The sequence below is a fragment of the Cephus cinctus genome, unplaced genomic scaffold (genome assembly GCF_000341935.2).
Source record: "Cephus cinctus unplaced genomic scaffold, Ccin1 Ccin1_scaffold0001, whole genome shotgun sequence".
NCBI classification, from domain to species: Eukaryota; Metazoa; Arthropoda; class Insecta; order Hymenoptera; family Cephidae; genus Cephus; species Cephus cinctus.
This window is the reverse complement of record NW_014332753.1, coordinates 9655-33750: the sequence shown is the minus strand read 5'-3', so window position 1 is coordinate 33750 and position 24096 is coordinate 9655. Positions and strand designations below refer to the sequence as shown.

The 24096-nt window shown below is 35.6% G+C and overlaps 1 protein-coding gene across 7 annotated transcripts; it reads left to right on the top strand.

Moving 5' to 3' along the window:
- Positions 1–2153: 2153 nt before the first annotated feature.
- LOC107265288 (cell wall protein DAN4) lies at positions 2154–16197 on the top strand. 7 transcript variants are annotated; one of them, XM_025082334.1, is made up of 5 exons: positions 2154–2655; positions 3779–3945; positions 4640–4745; positions 11971–12240; positions 14030–16197. In XM_025082334.1, exons 2-5 carry the CDS (start codon positions 3824–3826, stop codon positions 15875–15877), a joined length of 2346 nt encoding a protein of 781 aa, XP_024938102.1. In that variant the 5' UTR covers positions 2154–2655; positions 3779–3823; the 3' UTR covers positions 15878–16197. The 7 variants fall into 7 exon arrangements, with proteins under 7 accessions (XP_024938102.1, XP_024938196.1, XP_024938161.1 ...); XM_015734629.2 differs by having other exon boundaries at positions 2165–2655; positions 3779–3941; positions 4640–4950; XM_025082254.1 differs by lacking the exon at positions 2154–2655 and adding an exon at positions 3153–3296 and having other exon boundaries at positions 3779–3941; positions 4640–4950.
- The last annotated feature ends 7899 nt before the right edge of the window (positions 16198–24096 follow it).

Below are 24096 nucleotides of genomic sequence, written 5' to 3'. Positions count from 1 at the left end.
ATAATATTCGAGCAATAAATCGAATCATGTTGAATTTCTAATAGAACGTTTTACTGTGAAAATCCCCGCCGCCTTCGCAAGATGGGTTAGTCAGCGTGTAAGTCGGTATAGTTCAGATTTGTTATCAGAACGAATGGGTTTGCGAAGAACGGAGCACCCAACATTAATCGAAAGGATTAGCCCCAGAGTTGCTGAACACGAGGACCTTGTACTCCTGAATGGTACCTCGCATCCCGTAGATAATCGCAAAAAGATAGTCACAATTTGTTGGAGCCGAACGTGGAGCTTTTGGGTAGTCGTACAGAAGAAAGCAACGCAGGTTTGTCGGTACCCTCGTCGTGCCTCGATTCCTTGATGGAATGGCGATGAAGAGATGGCTGGATTAATAATATAGCGGACTGCACGATGCGTCTGGTGATTGCAGAGCCATTGATCTGAATGAGCCTAATCTGTCGTGAGGCACGTAATTAAATGCTGTATACTTTCAAAACTATGGTAATTACTAATTACCATATCTTATATGGAATATGAAAAAGGATCTATTAGCGATCCGTCCTGAATCTAACAACTTTTACTGTGGGCATTCAGTGATAATGTTAATAATAAATGTACTGCTTATACAATACCATAAAAGGTGATAATGAATTAATGAAGACGCGCTGTAAAATCGAATACTAGATATACTGTATATTATATACTTTATAACGTTTAAAACATTTCCAAATTGTTAGATATTTGTCAATTACAACGTGTCAGCAATTTTTCACGCCTCTTAATTGACAATTACTAATTAACTAATAATAAACGACCTTTAAATAGTTAATGAATAACAATACATTTTAATACACTGTATACACTATACACTGCACTTATTGCGCGCATACAATATACGTGAGCAATACATCATTAGTCACTGATAGATGATTAATAATTCTTAATTAATAATTAGATAATACCCAGACAACATATAATGTCCAAAAATCGTCTTTAAGACGTTTAATAGCACAGAAGTTGTCTTTTAGGCATGATAAAAATGACTTCTGGGTAACCGTTGTCTGGGTAATTGTTAATCCACAATTCATTATTAACTATTATCGGGTGGGTGCCCGTTTAAATTTATGCACAGGAAGTAACCTCAATGTGAACTTATACTTATTTCTATAGATTTGTTTTGATCTCATAATATGTACCTAATCAATTCTTTCATAAAACCGTTCCGACATACATATCTTGAATTTATACACGTTTATTTGAAAATACTGATAAAACACGAAGTGTGTAAATAAAACATAATGCGTTAAAAGAAACGTGTGTCGCTTAGTCTAAAGTGTGAAATTCACTTCTACACGCATTAGTTTAACATGAATCATGTGCGTCACATGTGGCGAGTCACAGTATTAATGCATATGCAGGTGTGTACAAAGGTTAATGCGGATTAATCGTTTTAGAGTCACACAGTTTTCGCGGACAATATGTTTTTCGTGTGTTCTTTCAAAATATCTACCACCAATTACACACTAAAAAACCGACCTAAAACATATTTAAAGCAATACATTTATTAAGAGTTATGCTACTTAAACGTATTAATTGAATATACTTCTAGACATATTCAAAATGAATTATTAAATAACACTCCTAGAAATGGAGAAACAGTAACTAAATAAAAATCAGACGTAATACTTATATTTGCCGTGATGTTAATATCACATACGTACCGTAATGCATATACGGAATCTGTAAGGCGTAAGGTTTAACCGAGTCTTTTAACATGTGTTATACGTGAGATGTACCAATAAGGAACTTCTATCTCTTAGGTAATTGAAAGGATATTTTACACAGACATTGCATATAGTTGTAAAGTAACAATTCCTCGCACTTCTGAAAGTCAGTTTTTTGGATCTTCATTTCATTATTACCTATTTTGTAATTTTAGGAAGTAGCATAATGTTACAAACCATAAAGTTACCTATAATAGATTAACAATGATCCTACAGCTTATAGTTTTGCATCAACGGATATTCGAAGATCCTCCGAAGAGGATAAACGTCAACATTAGAAGCGCGCATATTTGCACCTATTCTCACATGCTTGTGAATTTACGTGTATATAAGGCTTGTAGTAAATACTTGTTCCGGTAGTACTGATGTACGTACCATGGCAGAGATCTAGCAGGGGCTTTGAGAGCACGATGATTAAGGGGGGCAAGAGGAAAGGAGAAATTAGAGATATAGAGGGAAGACGGTTCATTCGGATATTCTCGGAGATATTCGGAAATGATCGTGAACAAGAAGGCGGGGCCTAGGCGGGGTCGATACGGGCAGTTTTCTTTGGTTCTGTGGAGTGTGTCGCGCTAATAGATAATGTCAGTGTCCGTTAGTACGGACAACAGTGCAGTGGGAAGAAAGTATTGAAAGATTCAAGAAAGTGGCGCGAGTACTAGTAATAATAATTACCATGAGGATGATCGAAGTAAGATAGTTTATACCAAAAGGTAGAAGAGGAGTGTTCTTATCACTGGACGTGATGCTACGCCGTTGCGTGAAATCAAATCAGATCCGTAAAGACGTATCGCGAGGTAGCTCTAAACGGCGTTGTCGTATTGCCGACGTACCGCGCGAAAGCCCTGTTGCCACATTTCTCACATAAGCTGTACGGGTAAGTTCTTCACCGCAATGTTATTCCTTACGCACTCTGTTATTTCTGCATGACATATGTACTCGTATAACATGACCAATAAAGTCGCTGTGTGAAGATAGGGCAGATATAAAATATACGTCAACACTCAGCAAAATAACTTGAGCTTAAAACGGTCAGCTGACCTGGCCGTGAGCAACCAATCCAATTGCAACTCGCGATCAAGGCCAGAGCAAATAGAACGTATACATTCGGCTGTCGGTAGAAGACTCAATCTCTAATGGTGGCTTTAATTGACCAAGCTTACTGTGTCTTCTCCCCACTCTTGTTTTCTGCCCACTTTTCTTCTCCTATTTTCTCATTTATGTGCCGATGTATCGCGAACGGTTATCTATCCCACCATATTTACCAATTCATAAGATCATTTGTGCGAACATATGCTTGTACCTTCGCATTAACTTTCTTTAAGATCCTTTTCGTTGACAATTACAGTATAAGAAATAATTGCAAACTATGACCATTATTTTGTTCTATTTCCAATTATATGTTAGTCAGGAACATTTATTTATCCGTAATGAAATACTATAAAGTTACAGTTCAAATGGATGCTGCTACGTATTACCCAATGAACGTCCGTAGACATGTTCGAACAAATCAAATAAGTATGTATCATAATATCCGAGTAGTTACTTTAGAGCAATGTTGCTCATCGCTAGTCGAGCCTGTGCGAAAGTCCATATCCGAAAAATAAAATGGTTTGATTTTGGCAGTACATTTAGGCTTTCCTCGAAAATTAATAGTGAACTGCAATTCCGCTGACAAACGATATACAGTCATACGACTATGCTTTTAATACAACCGCAGCTACTCGTACGACTAACAATAAGAGTATTCGACTAAATATGACTGCTAACGACCATTTGGTTGTTCGTAGTCGCATCCAATCAAAATGTGGCTTAAAATAAACATGCATCACTTAAATTGAAATAATAACCGATCTGTACTTAGCAGATACTTAACAAAATATCTTCTTTAAGTGATAGAACTTAAATGCAGACGTATATAATTATGTTTGACTGTGCTGAATTTGACCAAAAGGGTTTTTCTGTCTTATAATTCTACGCTCATGTTCTGTGCACTACAGGTGCCGAATGATGTCGATCTAGAGTATATATTGTATCAGCAAAAAATGGAGGCTAATGAAAGGGACAAGCCATTGGTAAAGGATTTGAACGAGCATATCGTCTGCCCGCTCTGTCGAGGATATCTTATAGATGCCACCACACTCGTCGAATGCCTTCATTCATGTCGGTATACTAAATTTATATGTCGGCTGCTTTTCAAATGATTTAACCTACAGAATATAACATGTCATATATAACTGTTTATTAATATTGAATGTCTCGTATTTCTTCAGTTAAATTGGATTCTTTCATTCTTATTCAATAAACTTGGATTTCGTATCTATGATATCAATTGAAAATATTATTATGATGCAAATCTTGTTATTCAAGAATTCACTAAATTTTGATATATTAAACTTCCTTCATCGTGCCATGAGAAAAGCATGCTAGACATTAATATTTTTTTAAATTTATCATTTTTACATTAAAAGTAATAGATATTTCGTATGGATGTATGCTATCGTCGCTCAAGATGTTAATAATATTAAATCAAAAGAACTCAACAGGAGTACCTTAGTCGCTCTTTGTGGTACCATTATATGTAAAATACTTACAGTACTCTGCGACTTTGTTTCACTTGGAGATACATATTTCACATTGTAATGTATAATTGAGAAAAATTGCATCAATTGTATGAACAATTTAAAAAAAAAAGTTATTAGATGGCTACTACTGATCTACTGCAGTTATAAGGATCATGATGTATATTGAATGTAATTTTTCTCTAATATTTTTTAAATGAATTTCTCCTCAATACCTATAATCATAAATAAATATTATCATGCGATTCAATATTTTGTAAAAAATACCAAAAACTATAGTTTGCAGAGGCTGTATTGTGAGGAGGTTAAGCAGTGGTGCTCGAGCTTGTCCAGTATGCGGCGCAGCAACATTGCCGCCTCTCTTACCGGATTTGGGATTACAGCGGTTAGTCTACCTACTGGTGCCAGGTCTTTTCCGGTCAGAATTAGAACGTAGACGTCACTTTCGCCTGGTGAACCCTCAATGTCCACCCCTAATACCACCTTTGGGAGCTTTGGAGCTTACTATGGACGATATGGTCAGTTTAAGCTTGCGAGAAATCTATAAAATCAAAGAACACAACAATTCGTCAGAACGTGAAGAAATTCAGGTTAGATTTAACAACTTTTTTGTTATACAAATCGAAATGTTAAGGTTATTTACAAAATGTGGCTCAAAGCAGATTTTAAATCATATATCCAAAGCAGAAATCTTTTAACCCTTTGCGTTCCGATTCAATTTGAACAAATTTTCCATATTGATCCGATTTAATTATTTTCTGCATGTCCTAATACATCGCGTTCAAAAATACATCAACCGAGTTTATCTAAAAATTAATGTTTCTATAAAATAAGTGATCATTAACCATGGAATATATAGATTATAGACAATTCATATAAATTTTATATACAGACTATACATATTCAATTCTATATACGATTTTGTATGTAAATTGTATACAATCCGTATACATTTTTCTATTTGGAATTAGTAAATATAATTAAGGAATTATTTACTATTAACCTTTAGAGGAGCGGTGCTAAAAACATTGCAACTCTCCGGAGCATGTAGGTTACTTATATACAGTGAGTAACTTTAATATTCGGACACTATGAGATTTTTACTATATTACGTTATAACTTTATTTCTAACAAAAAAAAATGATTAAGGATTATGATGACGTATACGCTTAATAAACAATAGCGTAAATTTTATTTACATAACTTGCAACAGTTGTTGAATAATACGGTTTAAATAAATCAGTGTCCCATTTCCACGTTACTTTAATATTCAGACACTTTCAGAAACTACATATGCACATACTTATTTTTCGGCTGGTTTTTGTTACAATACTTGTTTTAATATTTTGTTGGGTAGCCATCCTGCTTTATCACTTCTTGCAAACGCTGCTGCATATTATTAATAATTTTTTTTAAATATTCAGTACTCAAACTGTTCCATTCTTCTTTTAAACGATTTTTTAACATTTCTCTGGAAGATATTGGTGTTTTTCGAATTCGGCGCTCTAGTTCATCCCACACATTTTCAATGGGGTTAAGGTCAGGTGATTAAGGTGGTGGTCGCAAAACTTTTGGGCAATTGTGCACCAAATATTCCTGCACAATGCGTGCCTTATTTTTTCGGGCCATTATTATATCCTGGTAGAACTTGAACGTATTTAAAATCTCCATTTTTGTAGCACTTCTGTGTAAATTTTTTTTCAATATGGTCATGTACAAATTTTTGTCTATAATATTTTCGATGAAAACTAATTCGCCCCGTCCGAAAGTCGAAATACAGCCCCAGACCATTACACTGCCACCTCCGTGCTTTACGCTCGGCCGAAGATTTTTAGATTTAAACTCTTCTTTTTTTTTCCGCCACACCATCCTTCGTCCATCTGACCCAAAAATATTAAATTTACTTTCGTCAGAAATGATGACATCATTCCACCATATTTCATCCTTCAAAATAAATTCTTTGGCATAATTCAGTCTCTTCTTTCGATTCTTTTCACTTACGTACGGTTTCTTTCTCGCCACTCTTCCATTGTAGCCGCTATTTTTTAAGGCTCTACGGATCGTTTGAGGATGCACGTTTTTTCCAGTCTCGTTTAACAGCTCTGATGCTAATTTTGGCGCACTGAGCGTAGGGTCCTTCTTTATTTTTCTTAGCAATTTTCTCTCATCGCGAACGTCTAGTTTCTTCGGTTGGCCTTTTTGGGGTATAAAATCTATACGGTCCTCGCATTTGAACCGCTTGACTATATCTCTCACTGTACTCTTGCTTATGTTTAGCAGAGCAGCAATTTCTCTGTACGATTTTTCTTTGGCATTATGATATATTACAAATTGCCGTATATCAAGACTCGTGTTCGCTTTGTGAGGCATTGTACAAGTGTATTGCATGATGATCGACAAATAACTAATAAAATAAGACTTAAACTAGAACGCTTGACTAGATTTGTAAGTAAACATTGTCCTCTAATTTGGCGTAACTCGGCTTGAACATTGGAAAAAGCGCTACATTGTAAAGTGTCCGAATATTAATGTAACGTGAAAATCGGACAATGTTTTATTTAAACCGTATTATTGAAAAACTATTGTAAGTTATGTAAACAAAATTTATGCTATTGTTTATTAAGCGTATACGTCATCATAATCCTTAATCATTTTTTTTGGTTAGAAATTAAGTTATAACGTAATATAGTAAAAATCTCATAGTGTCCGAATATTAAAGTTACTCGCTGTACATGAATTTCCAGTAAAAAAGGTCACTTTTTTCATGAAAAATTGTTGTCGAAAAAAAATTAGATTAATTCCTTGCGGTTTTGGAGAATACTATACCTATCTGCATTATGGTATGACAAAATTGGAATTCAATTGCGACGATATTCATTTAAAAGGCTCGAAATGTATATACATACATATGGAACATTTGTCACATTCATTTATAATGATAATAAATACTTAAAAAAGTTTGTTCACAATTTCACGTAAAATTCAGTACATGCTGTAACCTCAAGACATCAAAGCAGCTTTGAAAACTTCGCCAGTTATGTAGGAATTTCCCATGTGAAAAGGTTATATGTAAGTTATATATGAATTATATTATTATATATGTATATTTATGGACATACATGAGTTATAATTTAAATTATTATTATAATTTTTTTATTTTTTTGTTGTTAATTTTTACAGAATTTTTCTATTACATTCTAATACTTTGAGATACGAGTGGGAGAAAGAGAACATTATAGGCAGGCGGTGATGTTTGTCGCACGAGCTGCACAGTAACACAGCGTGCTCGTGGTTACAAGTGCGGCGAGGGTGACAAACTTCACACCTGCTTATAATGTTCGTTTTACTGCATTAGTGTCGCAAAATATTTTATGTAACTCATGCATGAAAAACGCTACTTTTCCTGCCTCCAAAGTGTGGTGAAAGTAGCGCTTTATAACTAAGAATACGATAAAAATGCTGCGCATGCGCAAATCGGCCCAATTTTACATTATCACACTAGTGCTTTCTTGTCGCACTAGTGCGATAAAGTAAACTTTGTTCTCGCGCGCTGTCATGAAATGCATTCACTTTGGAGGCCTTCCTTGCTCTTCTTGTGGTTGCCTCCTCCAATGAGGAGATGTTCCAGTCACTTTGGAGGCACGAAAAGTAGCACTTTTCATTCATTCGTTACAGAAAATATTATGCGATACTAGTGCAATAAACTTCGCTTTCTCGCACTCTTATCGCAAAGTACTGTTTTCACACGGAATTTGTTATTTTTTACAAAAATGAAGGTTACAAACACAGACTGTTACGAACGCGTGAGGATTTGACGAGAATCAAGATCAAGTTGTAGGAGAAGAATTAGTTTAAATTGTATGAAATTTTATTAATTTTGGTGCAAATTTGAAACATAGAATTCTTCTTAACAGATTAAAATGGGCAGTAAAAAATATTTCATATTGTTTTTTGTTGAATCACTTGGCCACTGTATCTATGCATTCACTAGCATCCATTCGTCGGAAAAACGTTCAATCGTAATGCATAATAAAATAACTATGTGTTCAATAAACGTATTCCTGACGATAAATATTTATATTTTATTTATAGATTATATATGCTCATTTTTATATTTAAATCATATGTGAACTATACATATAAATTTTGACGTGATTCTTCCGAATCGCGCCACAAACATTAATAAACGTTTCCTTTTCGCTCAACCTAGAAAGAGAGAGAGAGAGAGAGAGAGAGAGAGAGAGAGAGAGAGAGAGAGAGAGAGAGAGAGAGCGAGCTGGTTCGGTTGCCTTGAGGGCTGACTCTGTTGAGCTTTACGCTTTAATTTTCTATTTTTCTGGTGAGATCTTTCGCTTTCCTTAATATTTTCTGATTTTTGGATGTTGAAGATTATAGACACATGCGGACAGTAAACACGGACATGCTAAACGGACGGTTTAGCCGGTGACGAATTTTCTTTGTCGTTAACGGGCAAATGTCTTTCCGCCTAGTATAGTATACAGGACGATAGTGCCGTTAGTTTTTATAGGTTTGAGCTTCCGATTTTGCGCTTTTCTTGTATAATTTGGTGTTTGCTATTCTGTTATATTTAACGAACTTTCTGGAATCTTCGCCTAGTGTACACGTGGGAATCTGCCTGCTAGAGTGTTTGACCCCGGATTAACCGACTTGGTTGTGCTACAGCCAGATTCTCGCGCTGCCGATTATATTGTGTGCCCATTATTATAAGATATCGATTACCGTAAAATTGTTCTTCTTCTTCTGAAAAATTATTGTGAGACGTCCAAACCCTAAATTTGGCTAAAATTAGTGGCGAGCTCACGCCGTCTTTATTTTGCATAATCTTATGTTCCTCTTTCGAAGGGAAATACGTTAAACCGAATTCTTTTCTTTCTATGAGCTAATCTTTTGTGGCTTTTGCTGAAGTGTAATTCCGAATTTAATATTTCTATTTTTGGATGCGATATCTTCCGGTCTGATTTCTGTGATTTCTCGCTGGTGTGCCGTATCTGATTATCGTTGCCGAACCTTATTGTAATTCCATCGTTATATTCTCTTGGGATCTTTTGTGAATTTTACGTGTCGCACGCACGCGTCCTTCCGACGTCGCGCGCTAGCCGCCCGCCGAGGCGACCTTGCTTGTTGACGTTCCTCGACGTCGCGCCTTCGGCCGACTTCGAAATTGTCCTACCCGTTCCGAGAACGTCTTTCCGCTGCAACGATAATGAAGTACTCGTTATAATATTCTATCTTTTTCTGACTGTGATCTATTTTTTCTGTGCCATATCCTGTATTAATTTATTGTGCTATTTCTATTTATTGTGTTACTTTTCGTGTTCGTGATTTTCGAACTGGTGTTTGCGAACCCGCTTGTATTATCTTTTGTCGGGTTCCTTCTTAGTACAATTTCTTTTGCGTGACTCTTTCGTATTACTATTGTCGACCGCGGTTATAATTTCGCACGTGCGAGAATTGGAACCGCGCAGATCGTTCCGCTGCCGTTCCTCTGCCGTTCCTTGCGTTCCGATTTCGTCCGTGTCGCTGTTTGGTTATTTTAGTTAAAAATAAATTTGTTAGTCTATTCCGAGTAATTCGATTATTCCGACCCTATTATTTTTCGTGAATACCGTTTTCTAGAAGTATAGAGCCCGCGTGCTCGTGTCTTACTCGCGTGCGCGCTCACGCGTAGCGCCTTCGCTGCCGAGATTTTCGGATAAGGATACTGCGTCCATAATGTCCGAAATTATATTTGGTGATTCTTATTTCTTTTGCATTGTATAGCTTCCGATTTTAGATACCGATCATCGTGAATTAACTTTAAGACTTTTGTAAAACTATGCTTGGCTTTCGCTCGCACCCTCCCTAATGCCTGAGTTAATGATTGGGTAATTGTGCTATTGCGTTTATTAACTATTTGGAATTTTGTTTTGCTTAATACAGCTCTGGTGCGTTATTCTAACTAATTTCTAACTAATTAATTTGGATTATTTTCGTATAGTTTTTTGTATCACTTTCCTCTAAGTCTTTGGCTGAGTTCGTTTCTTCTGTACCTCTTGAACGCCGCGACGCTTCCGACGAGCTAGCCTCCGAAGCGGCGTACCGCGGGACGTATAGTGGTCTAATTTAGTAATATCTTTTGAGTTCCGGTTAACCTTTAGGTTTAGTTACGTTCTCTATTATTTTTCTTGACCGTGGTGCTCCTATCTGTTTGAGTGGCCGTGGTGCCTTTAGGTTAGTTAAGTGAATATTTTTTCTTGGCCGTGGTGCCCCTATCTGATTTTGCGTGGCCGTGGTGCCCTTAGATTTAGTTCGCCTGGTGGCACATGTAGGTTTAGTTCGCCTGGTGGCTGATTTAGGTTTAGTTTGCCTGGTGGCAATTGGTTACCCCGGTTCAATTATCTCTCGCGATCTGTATTGTTTCGATAACGAGCCTAGAGCTCGTGATGCTCCTTACAGGGTACCTGGCGCCCAACAACCTTTTCGAGTTTGCCGAGACCACTCACGCTCGCGATTTCCGTTGTGTAAAGTTCAGTTTTGTCGACGACTGAGAATATCGTCGCAGTATATACGCGATCGCATATAATTTATATATAATTCGTATACAGGGTTATTCACGGCAAACACACCAGTGGAAATTGGACGCGATTGAACAATTCCGTTAGTGGAGGCATTTCCTTGCTCAATCAATAAAAGATTGTTATGCTTATGTTGTTAATAATTTTATGGGATTAACTTTAAATTTTTTATGGTATCACACTACTTTAACTGATAAAATCACCTATTTGTGGGCAACTTCTGCTGGTACGTTAACTGTACATAACTCTGCATACATTTTTCACATGGGTTTTCAAACATAACCAAGGCAACTTTACAATATGCATGGTAAAAACTATTAAGCAGTCTGTCATTCTCCTTGTGAAAATTAGCTAATAATCTTCAGATATATCCAATTGGATGCCGTCCTGTTTAGTAAAAATTCTCCGCACGTACGGTAATATTTGTAACTGTTGACTTCCCTTTTTTTCATTAAGCTCATTAACCCTTTAAAGCACGGTATAGATCAGAAAATACACCTCTTTGAATTCAGAAAAAAAGCATTTATTACAATTCAATATGGTTCAAACTTCTTCAAACTTCATATTTAGGGCTATTTTGAATCGATGAATCCAAATCTGAAAAATAAATTTTGAAATCCAAAATGGCCCAAAATCCTCTGAGTAACAAATTTCAAGTGTGTATGTAAGGAGAAAACATGTATGCATTGTAAAAATTTACGCATATTTTACATTTTGACTATTCATTTATACTCTTTCCATGAAAAAAAAAAAGAAGAATTGAATTCCACTTTTTTTAGTGTTTCGAATTTTGCTAAATGTTCTGGTAGAATTTAACGTAATACATTTAATATTTTATTTTAAATGATATTAAAAAATCGGAGGAAAACAAAATGTTTTGAGGTATCATGATGTCTTATCATTGCCCTAACTTTTAGGACAATTTTTTAGAATAAATTTTCTCTGATGTGTCATTTATTATTCTAAATAAAGTTTTTATTTCACTGCTATATTTTTATTATCATAATGAATAATATATAAATGTATCTGCATCAGGATGCAAATTATGACGAAGACAAGGATGAGCATGAGAATGATGGGACTAGATACTTGAAGTGCCCAGCTGGTGTTACAGTAAGGCATCTTGTGCGTCTTCTAATGTTGAAAAGAGGATGGAAAGAAGACGAGAAACTTTTACGAGTAAAAAGGATTGAGATGCTATACAGAAATTTGGTTACGGGAAAGCAGCAGCATATTGAAACCTTAAAAGTCTTGGAACTATCCTGGACCTTGCTCGATCTAGCGTGTATTTTTAAATGGAAACGGGTAAGTCCATTTATCTAGCACTATACAATTTATTAATATAATTTAGTTCATATTTTTTAATACACCGTATTCACACATCACTTACTAAGTCACTTGAAACTAATAATGAACGCATTTGGATGCGTAAAAGTATTCGAAATGTGTTTGGTGTGTAAATTGATATGGAATAATATAGAATGTTTTTAATATAAAATATGGTTGTGAAGGTATACTTATAAAAGATATAAATGCAGTGAGTAATTTATTAATTATATTTACATTTTGCTAAATCATATTTTAAATATTATATTGACTGACAGTAGGACATACGAAATAATATATACAGGGTGTCCCACTTAACTCTGCCACCCGAGTTTATCAATGAATCAAGAGAATAATTTCTTTTCCTTCAAAATAATAAATGCATTGAGTTTAGTAGAGAATATTTGAAGCACACATTAAAATAAATGATGTGAAAAATGTACTTATTTTGTCACTATAACTCATTCCCCTTGAAATTCCACATTGCTCATTCACTCACGCATTTTTTAGCTTAAGGTCGTTTCGAGATCATCTTATTGTATATATGGTTGAGTAGGTTTCGATGGCACCTTCCTAATGGTAAGTAAAAAATTTTCCCCTAAAAGAAATGTTGGTAGTATCAAAATGTCGGAAACTATGATCTTCATATGACTTTCTTCCTACACATTTTTTTATCATTACAAATGAATAACTAAATTCGGGTTCCAGAGTGAAATAGGACGCCTTGCGCATGTACCAGATGGTTAAAGATTAGCGGAACATATCTCATTATGTCATTGGTTTATTCTAAAGGTGTATTATTGAAATTTGTTATTAACCCTTTGAAGCATATATGTATTTGTCTAATGATTGGATTTTTATGAATTTTGTATACACGGGTTTACGGGGTCGCTGATTACGAATTTGTTATCAGATTTTCAAAATTCGAAATGACGAATTCAAGATGTCGCCTGCCGAATGAAAAACCGAGATATTATTGGTGAAAATATAGTTTGAATGGTTTTTGGGCTCACTGATTAGGATTACGGATGTAAAATTGAAATTTGATCATTTGAAAATTCACTCATTCTTGGCACTATCCAAAAATAACGATCAGGACGTGCCGAGTTCTAACTCCACTTTTTTTTTGTGAATTTGGTATATTTTTCGTGATGTGATAAGAATCGAATGTATACGACGGATTCGTAATCAGCGATCCGGAGAATCTCCAAATACATCGATTTACATCGTTTTTCGATTTTAAGTCCACCATATTGGATCCGCAATTTTGAATTCCTGAATTTTTAGTTCAGATTCCTAATCAGCGACCTGAAAAACCTCTAAGCACTAAGTCCCGAGGAAATATTCATAATCGCGTCGTAGAAAACACATTTTTTGGGGGAAAAAACTGATTTCTACAATTTATTTATTTATAATTTTATGTTAATCAACAATAAAAACTGGTTGCAACAATAAAAAAACTTGTATTCTTTATAGTCAAAAAATAATTTTCAAAAGCTAAAAACGATGGGGAAAAGCTGAGTCGAAAATCGACCCATCATGCTTCAAAGGGTTAAATAAAATATTACTCAACGGTTAAAAATCAATACAGCCTATCCTACGTTTGGTTATATCAAATATTACGAATCGTATTAACATTCGAATCATTTAGTTATACATAACATATAATTACTATATCGTTGTTATATATAATTGTTCATAGGCTATAAGATGTAACAGAATTATAACACATGTACAGATTTTGTATAAGATGTTACTTCTTGTTCAGGAAACACCGATGCGTTTATTCTACCGTGTGATCTGTAAAGAGGATTCGGAAAACCCGGCCCTTATGTCAGATTGTTTGGAAAACAATACAGACTGCAATATTGAAATCCAGCGACCTCCAACACCACCACCAAGCCCTAAGCCTAACAAAGTCAGCATAACCTTTGCTATCACTTCTTCCTCTCCACCATATACATCAGCCTCTTCGCCCCTCAACTCATCTTCATCCTCTGCTATCTCTACGCCAGTCTTCTCTTGCACTGCATCTTCAACATCTTCCTCCTCGTCTTCTGAAGTCACTGAGGCCACTATCCTGACCACATCATCCAGTCCAGTTACGACGATCTGCATCGCCGCCGTTTCCACTTCTGCCATCACTGGCGTAATCAACACTGTAACTAATACAGCTGCTGCAGTTGCTTCTGCAAGTGGCGATATTTCAAATGCTGTCACTGTCACTGGGACCACCATAACTACTAGTGCGATTTCCTCAATCTGCCCTTGTCTTTCCACTTCCACATCCGATACTGACACCGCCACTGCTACCGCTACCGATACTGATACCGACACTACTACTACTATAATTATCGGCAGTGGCCCTAACGGTATTGTGGCAGTAGGGTCAAAAACCAGAACCCAACAAGAATACATTCATAATGCAGAAAGCTTAGCATCGAGCATTCGCGAGGAACCATTCCCAAAAAAACCTAGATGCGAAGTGACACCCGTTTTACGAACTCCTGGACCGAATTCTTCATCGATTAAAGTAAAATCCCGAGGAACAAAAGTAGACCGATTAGAACATCACAAACGACGAAAACGGCGTAATAAGCGTGTTATCGCTGAAATTACAACGACGCCACGAGAGGATTTACTTAAATTAAAAGTCCGCCTAACACCCTGTCCACCTCGAATTACCTCAGAAAATTCGACAACTACGAAAGAAAAGCTTCTGCAGATGCGGGCGGTACGTCGAGAAAAGACGAAAAGCAAAAATTCCATCGAAGAGAATATCGTCGATAGTGGGGAACAGGAAGAAACCATAGAACAAATTATTAATAGTATACCCGACGAAGTGGTGAGAGTTGCGCAAACGTTAGATGAACAATCACAGTCTGTTGATATTCAACGTCCATGTGTTAAGAACGAGGACTTAAATAGTCAGAGAAACGTCGAAACAAAAGATGAGGAGGTTCTTCGACGACTAGGATTAGTTGCGGTTGCAGAAATGACAGGAACATCTAAAACTTATACTGATTCTGGATTTTCAATAAAGTGTAAAGGCACCAATCAAAGTCAAGACTACCAACGAGAGGCACTCGAGAGACAATTAAGAGAAAGTAAGGCGAATAGAGTTCGAAGCTTATTGGCCGAGAAACAAATGCGAGATGCTCTAAAAAGCATTATGTCAAAAAGTAAAGAGAAAAGTACGAGAAAAGGTCCACCGCCGTTGGCTCCCTTGACACTAAAAGCTTTTGACGCAAAAACCGAACGGCCTCTCGATCTAAGTAGTGGTGCTAACAGTAGTGCACTTGATCTATCTCCAGGTCCTGGGGTAAATATGCACGGAAAAATGTTAAGATTTTCTCCTGCAAAACCAGAAGAAGGCAAGACGTCAGATTCGAATCTAAGGACACTATCGGACGCTGCAGTATCACTCCTAGGTACTAGGACTTCCGGTAAGGTTGCACTGAGAATTCCCCAACCACCGAGAACTTCCAACTTCGGTATAAAAATCAAACCAAATTTAGGACTTAGACAAATTCCAAATCCTCAAGCTTTTGTTGCTTCTCAGTACAGGAATCAAAGGACATCAGCACTTTTCGGAAACTCGCAGTTACCGTCATAATATATTTTTTTTTTGTATAATTAACAATTCTATAATTTCCCAAAGTACAATTAAATCGGAATTAATCGGATGAACTCGGATCAATTAAAATTTTCAATTTCATTTACATTAAGAGTACTATTGAAAACAAGCTTTAGGAAAATATGTTTCACTTTAGTGATTCTGTTGGACTTTAACACTAGATTGCCCAAAGAAGTTATTTTGACTGCTTTTTAATTTCAATTAGAAAAAAAATTATGTATATAATGACACAATTTCTTAGAACTTTGTGACTTTTTCTACAACATATAAATGCGTTTATTAATAATTGTAGTTACCTCCCCCCTCCTTCATTTCCGGTATATATTGTGACGTATTTTTACGCGATCGACCTCACCGGAAAATGCAAGACCGACCGGCGCACAACTTACGCGATTCCTACGCGTTCCAGGTAACCCAGGGGCTAACAAATTTCACTCTCGAAATACCTAAGGTATTGTTGGGCGCCAGGTTCCAAAACGGGAACCACGTATCAGTCTCTACGGTTCCTCTTCGCGTGCCTATGTTGGCTAACTCAGCTATGCGGAGGCGGCGGAATTCGGAACAATAGGTCGGATGGGTCAGACGATCACGCGACACACAAAATCATTCGGACACTTCGATCTCAAAGAAATGGTTCGGTTTATTAAAGAAAATCGGCGGCGCGAAGCGCGACGATCTCTTACAATACCGAAGTAATTATTTACAAAAGAAATAGTAATTAATATAGATCGAAAAGACAAAACCAAAGTACAATCAAAAGATAGTAACGGGTACTTCGGGGTGCACCAGGCGTCCCTGGATTCCCAACTCGCGGAAATATAATTATGCGCAAACTGACGATGGGCGCTATGCCATAGGGGTCCGGTAGTGGTGCTCAGTCGGGTGGCGCTGTGTACGCTTCTTCCAGTCGTCGTGGTTGAGTACCAGCTGAGTAGAGCGCGTTGCTGCCGCGTGACGTCAAGCTGTTCCGCGTTGCGCGCGCCACCGGGGCCAGTAGAGCTGCTGTCTGCAGATAGCGCGAGTGTCGACCCTCGCGTGTCGCAGCTCCCTTCCTCCTGGGACTTCAGCTGGCTCTCCCTCTCTCGTTCTCCGCGTCTTCACGGGCACGGCGAACGAGCACCTATTCGGACTCCGGCAGAGTACACGCAAAACAAAAGAAAAATAATAAAATAATCTATCGAAAGTTCAACTTAGGCCCTTGCGGTCGGTGGATCCTGCCTGGACTTTGCTATGGCCTTTCGGCCCGTATCGCGTTTCGGCGTGATTTTCCGCCGAGGACAAGACGGATGAAATCCACCACGTCACACAAACAAAAATTCTAAACCGTGAACCCTGCCGGTCGACGGACCTTCGTGCTTTGGTCTAATTCGAGGGTGAGGGATCGTCCCTCCGCGTGTCGGTTACACAAGATCTAATGACAATTCTAACAGTGAACTCTGCCGGTCGACGGACCTTCGTGCCTTGGTCTAATTCGAGGGTGAGGGATCTTCCCTCCGCGTGTCCGTTACACACGCGGTCAAAACTTACGAAAACAAACAAAATCCGGTACCAAGATTTGCACGAAGTTACGTCGCTCACAAAAGTCAGATATCCTCGCTTACCGCGTTGTTCCCTGGTCGCGTAATCCCAGAAAACTCAATCGACAGCCCAACGGCACTTTGTGCGCTCGCGTACTCACAATTCAACTCCAATAAAACAAAACGTCTAACGTCTTCGCGTGTCCAAGCAGGAATCTCGATCTTCACGCGCTTTGTCTTCGCGTGAAGGATAGAGTACATGATAAATTGTCGATTTGGGCGTATACTTGATAAGTTGCAGTTGCTCAATAAGCTAAAGTAGTACTTGTTATTTGAATCTTTATGCAGTGATACTTGTTCTAACAAGTTGTTTATTTTATTTCTTTTGCGCCCTAAATTCATGAAAGAAATGTCGAATAGAAGTATATAACTGTAAATAATATAAAAAATATTAAAAATTAATTTTAAACAAATTTCTTTACATATTAGTTATTCTTTCACAATGCAGTCATTTTGACTGCTTTGGGCAATATAGGTATATACTAAGTTTCGGTCTTTCTAGTGTTAATCGGAATCGCCCATTTTCAAGAAAAAGAATTACATGTAAGAAAATATCTTTTAAAAGAATTACGGTTAGATTATTTTCTGAGGAAAATTGATTTTTTGCAACGCTGTGCGGAAAGTATACAGTTTGTGCACCAAAAAACAAGCACAAAATGGTCCATTCTTGATGAGTTCAGAGTGTTCAGGAATCATCAAGAATCAGCCATTTTGTGCTTCTTTTTGGTGCATATCCTGCGTACTTTCCGTACATTGTTGCAAAAAATAGTATATGATACGCGTGCGGCTTGGTGATTCCTACTCGTGTGACGTGTGCCACGATTCTGACTCGAGTCACACTCGTCAGGAATCACCAACTTTCCGCACTTGTATCATAATGTACTATTCTTATTCATATAGTCGGCGACTTCAACGTGGTTTGTTTTTCACAATTCGCACACAATGCAATCCTTAGCATATCAATTATTCTTTCTGAAAAATCTGTAAAAAAATATTAGTATGCGAACATATTCGCGAAACCAATCTGTTTATATCCATTGCAATTTTCTCATTATTAAATAATATTATTAATATAAATCCAAAAATCGGCTTCATAGGAACTAACTATCGGAAGGCTCGAATAAACTCAACCGTATAAGTTTTTTTCTGCGAGCCGACTTTCGAATGGAAACGTTCCTCGCTTCAATTATTGTTTGTGTGTCATAAAATCGACTATAGTTCCTCCATTTATCAGAGGGAATGAACCTAATTCGTCCATTTCGGAGTTCAAGATTTATACCTTCAAGATTTCTTGTTACTGTCTGCATAAATACAGAATGTATTGATTACTCACCTTTTCAAATGCAAATAGTGGCATGTGCAGAAAACAGACCTCAAAATTATTTTGATCATTTCAGCAGTATATGATGACTGTGTCTGAGTTGTGACGTCAGGAAGAAATATTATAGTTGTTCGTGTTTTACGCAAAGCTATTACTGAAACGCATATGTCGACACGCTTTGGAAGCGTAACAATTATTTAGACATCACATTCACAACAAACAGTAGTGAATCATCTTTTTTCAATTGTATGGTTCACGATATGCTAGTAGATTACCTAATTGGTAGCAACATTGCTAGATGCACAACTAAAAATTTCTTACAGCCATTGATCATGCCAAGGAAGTTTTCCTCGATTTGAAATGGTACTATCTATGCTCATAATTTGCTGATTCCAGCATAGAAATCAATAGTTAGCATAATTCAGTTATAAATCTATTTAAATAATCACCCGAGGATTCGTGAGCAATTTTGCGCGTCGTCGAGTGATCGACGATCTCAATTAGGCTGTCCAAAATATTGAAGGAATTTTCATTAGTTCCAAATGTTTTTGAAAATTCGGTTGAATTCAAGTCTGGAGTAAAATCACACCGTTTTAGTATGTATATATTTATTATATTTTCATCTGAGCTATGAGAATGATTGAGGCTAACGCATTCGGAGTCGAAATGTTTGGGCGGATTTTTTCTCTACAATAATTTAGAAATTCTTTTCAATTTCTCCTCAATAAAATCCACAATAAGATACAGTGAAATAGCTTTGAAAAGTAATTTTCTCTTTAAATGAGAAAAAAATGAGACTTATCATAAAAGTATTTCGATTTTGATTCAGCACAAAGTGAGGTCTATTGCATGTATACAGTTTTTTGATGATACATATATAATCAGTTAATTGAATAGTTCATTTTGCTGACCTAATGGGAAATGCGTTAAATGTTACATTTTTATTAGTATATTAAGTTCTGAAATTCAATTCATTTTACACTCATTTAATGTAATTAAAATATTATAATTGAGGATAAAAGTAGACTAAATCAATTAATAAAATATTATATTATGAGGAGAAAATTAATTAAAAAAATTAATTTGAGGAGAAAAACCGTCAAAATATTTCAATCCGGAAAAATAGAGCATTTGATGAATGAACAGATTAAAATTTCGGGGTAAAAAGGTTTGACTTAAGGCACAACCACTTGAACCATGCAGTCACATTTTATACAATTTTAACATGCAAATCAGAAATTCTGGACATTTGCAACTGTCGCTATTCCATCTGCATCTACAACTTGAATTTTTCTTAATTTCAACCGAAATACTTCAACGATTCACACAGAATTTTGGATATACGACATCCATGTATTCGAAATTTGCGCATATGGCTTTTTGAATCCAAAAATGCTGAAAATTTGTAAATATTATTATGTCATCTATATCTGGAATTGAATTTGTTGTATAAATTCAGTTCAGCGACTCGTCCGGAATTTCCGATAGAAATAATCAGCGATGCACACAGACGCATGCACATTTAAAATCTTATATGAGTCATACCATCATGCCTAAAAAGTAATTAAGTGAAAATGTACCAGCTTGTGATCTCATTCATTGTTGTTTTATAGCTTTGAAATAGTTGTCACCTGCCTCATATTATAGTTAATTTTTATTGCTGATAGTAATCAATTAGCATTTCATACCATACCTTGTTGGATAGTAAGAAGCAATTAAGATTCCAAATCTAATCCCATGTGGATAAAAAAGTAACTGACAATTTTTACCAACTGACTGAAATAATTCCATGCATCAGACTTTTTTCTTTAAAATGAAAGATGTTATGAAACTCGAATTTTAGATACATGCGATTCAAAAAGTATTTTTACAAATGATTTTTAAGATATGCTGAAACATGCTCCACTACGTATGTGTGCGTCTGCGTGTGTCTATGCGTGTATCGTGTATACATTGTTTCTGCAATGTTAAAAAATATTGCATTTACTCTGACAAACTCAAACTTCTTATTTTCAGCATGTTCGTAAAAAATCATTTGAATTTGTTATTGTTAGACTGTTTATTTATAATCATGAAATACATGTTTCATTCTTCTTTTGCTATTGTAAATTAATTTATGTTCAGAATTCTTTAAAAGAACTGCTGTAACCTGCTTATTTTAATGCAGAACGACATATTTGCATTCATTAGAATAAATATATAACGTTATCAAATATCATCATTAATATGAGTTATCTCCTTTTGAGAATCTTCATAAAAAATTAATAGCCAAATTTGAGGTAGTTATGTAAAAATATTACAACATACATCGTTTCTCCGTGCAATAACTGGTTGTAGTTAAATTTTATGTTATCTTATTTGAAGAAAATGTTTTATTTCATATTAGTTTTTCTCCCTAAATATGACGAATTAACTACGATTGACAGCTCTTATGAAGAACGCCTGTTGTGCAATATCTCGTTCGATGTTGATTTATACTCTGAATGATATTTCATTTGTCCGTAAAAATTATTTAATATGCGCAAACATTTAATCCAATAAGGATTATGTACAAAGAGCATCTGAAGAGAGTGATTAACCTCCTCGAGCGTTACCCCGAGTGCATTCGGAATGAATAATATTGAAATCCTGTAAAACAGAAAAGAGAGGGAATTAATCATTATTTTTAATTGTTAAAATAATAATTAAAATATTAATCAATGACTATATCTTACTGATGAGGAGAATGAGGTAGGATATGTGCGTGTGTATGGTTCTGCATGTATTTTGTGCGCATATGTGTATGCACACTCATTTAAAAATGCCAAAGAAAGAAGGGTTACAGTGCAATCTGTTCTGTGGTGCAATATACATATTCTATAATCAGTTAAGTGTCCTAGATACTGATTAGAAGTGTGTGCATTTTGAATTACGTGACTTTAATTCAAAAAAGTATTCAAACATAGCAACAGTCACATATCATGAATTTTACATTATCATTAAATAAAACGTAAAGCAAGATTTAACGGCTTAATAACTTTCATAAAGAAAATCAATGCATGATGAAGTAATTCGTTTCGTCTCATTTTCTACGAACCAGACGACACACAATCCGAACTGGTCATTAGTCTTACATATTTCGATTAATCCTTCCGAATTGTTAAACTTTTGAGAAAATATGCATAGTCCGTTTAATAAAGATTTTTAGTTATGATTCAAATATTTGGTAATTTTCACACAATGTTATTCTAAACAGTATCGAGAGCCCTTAATCAAGTACAACTTATCGTTGCAAATTTAGTAATGCGCATTTCTAGTCTGTATTATATTATAAATATCATAGAGTAATTTAATAGAATAATAAATGGCCAGAAAACTCAAAACCATCCGAGATTTAGAGTTAGTAATATATATGTAGATATTTTAAATGCGTTCATCCATATAAACGATGCATTTAACAGTAGTAGTATATAAGTCTATTGGTAAATATTAAGTTTTATTTTGCACAATTTATCATACTGAAGTGTCACTTCATATCTCCTGTAAAGTTTCAATTTAAGAGCGGCATTTATTTGTAAAAGTACTTGCAAATATATATATATATATATATATATACACACACACATATATACACAGTCATCTCAGGATTCTGGGCCACTTTCTTTCTGACCAGTTTGAAGTTACCCCCATTAAAACTAAAAATTTGAGTTTGGTCGACATCACTCGATTTTAGGCTATAACCAAAATTTATTAAATATTAAATAAGATTTTGTTGCTGGAAATTATGGAAGCTATGTATGACAAACAACTGAAGTGCATGCTCGACGTGCAGCACCGAGGGAAGGCTAATTCTCAGAATTCTCTTCCCTTATAACCCCGAAGGCGACGCAAAATCGCGCTGCGGCTGTAATAAATGTTTCAAATAGCTAGATTGAGGACAGCATAAAAATGGTTCTGTTCACGGAGATAAACTATTAGGTCAAGTTATATATAATTTCTGTTTCAACATATCAATTACATTCATCAATGAAATAACCAACAACTATATCTTAATCGCGCTACCACTGCCGTGATAAGACTGAGGGATACTTTCAAGCAGATTCGAGTATCATGAATCATAAAGATAATAAATACATTATTACAATTTGTTCTCAGAAACAGAAATTATTTATGACTCGACCTAATATAATGTTTGTTTTCTAAAAAAGAAACTAAACCTTAAGGTGTCTAACATTGAAATTTCACGCTATTTTAACCTACCCTGCCGATTAACAAGGCTATCACAGCTCCGAGTGTCTAGCATAGGAAAATTTTTTGGAAAATTCGGTGTGGATGCCGCATTATGATCCTCGAAGTATTTAAAATTCCTCGAAGCGGAGAATACACCTGTTAAAAGTCTTCAAATCAGCTCTTCTGTGAATTTTCAATTACAATATAGGTATAACATATGTAAATGTTTACAAATACTTTAAAAATAGTAAAAAATGACATATGCGGTAAAAATTCAATATCCAATGAGAAATTGTTGTACCTACGAAGAAAATTTGGTGATCAAGTAGATTATATTAATAATCGATAGTCCAATCGGTGTGTATTGCTTACATTAGATATTTCAGTTTTTCATGTCTTTTGAATTAAAATCGATTTTTGTTTATTTTTATCTGCTAAGTCTTAAACAATTATGAAGAATATTAAAAACGTAATAGTTCTATACAAATGCATATGTCGATATACCTTTTTTGATATTAGAAATAGTAGTTGTAAGATAATAAAACAGTATCAGATCAAAGCGAAAACATTTAAAAAATGTAGGTGGCCGAAGCTTCATAACATTGATAACTTTTTTAATTGAATAAAACTAGAATCACTCTTATCTCACGCAATTCTACACGGTGCCATGTTTTTCGACTTACGAAAAAGACGGAAATTAATTATCAATATAGAACACAATCATAAAAAATTACAAAAAGGGGGCTATGAAAGATGCAAAACAACCAGAAAAAATATAGTTATAACGTACCTACAATGGAAACTGCATTTAGTGTGAGATAAGTAAGTTTGTAGTTTAACAATTATTCAGTTTAAGCGTACTTTAGTTGGATGAGACATAAATCCAAGATATAGAAATATGTTAATGTTTAATCAATCACTGAGATTTAAATGCAAAAAATTTACTTCAATGGAAGAGGAACACTTTCGCATCTAAAGCTAACTAACTTTTTACATGCTGTTTTATCAGGAACAATCAGGAAATAGTGAAGGAAGAATTTGTTTCGTAAGGACTATTAATATTAACCCTTTGACTGCGGCGCGCTCTCGGA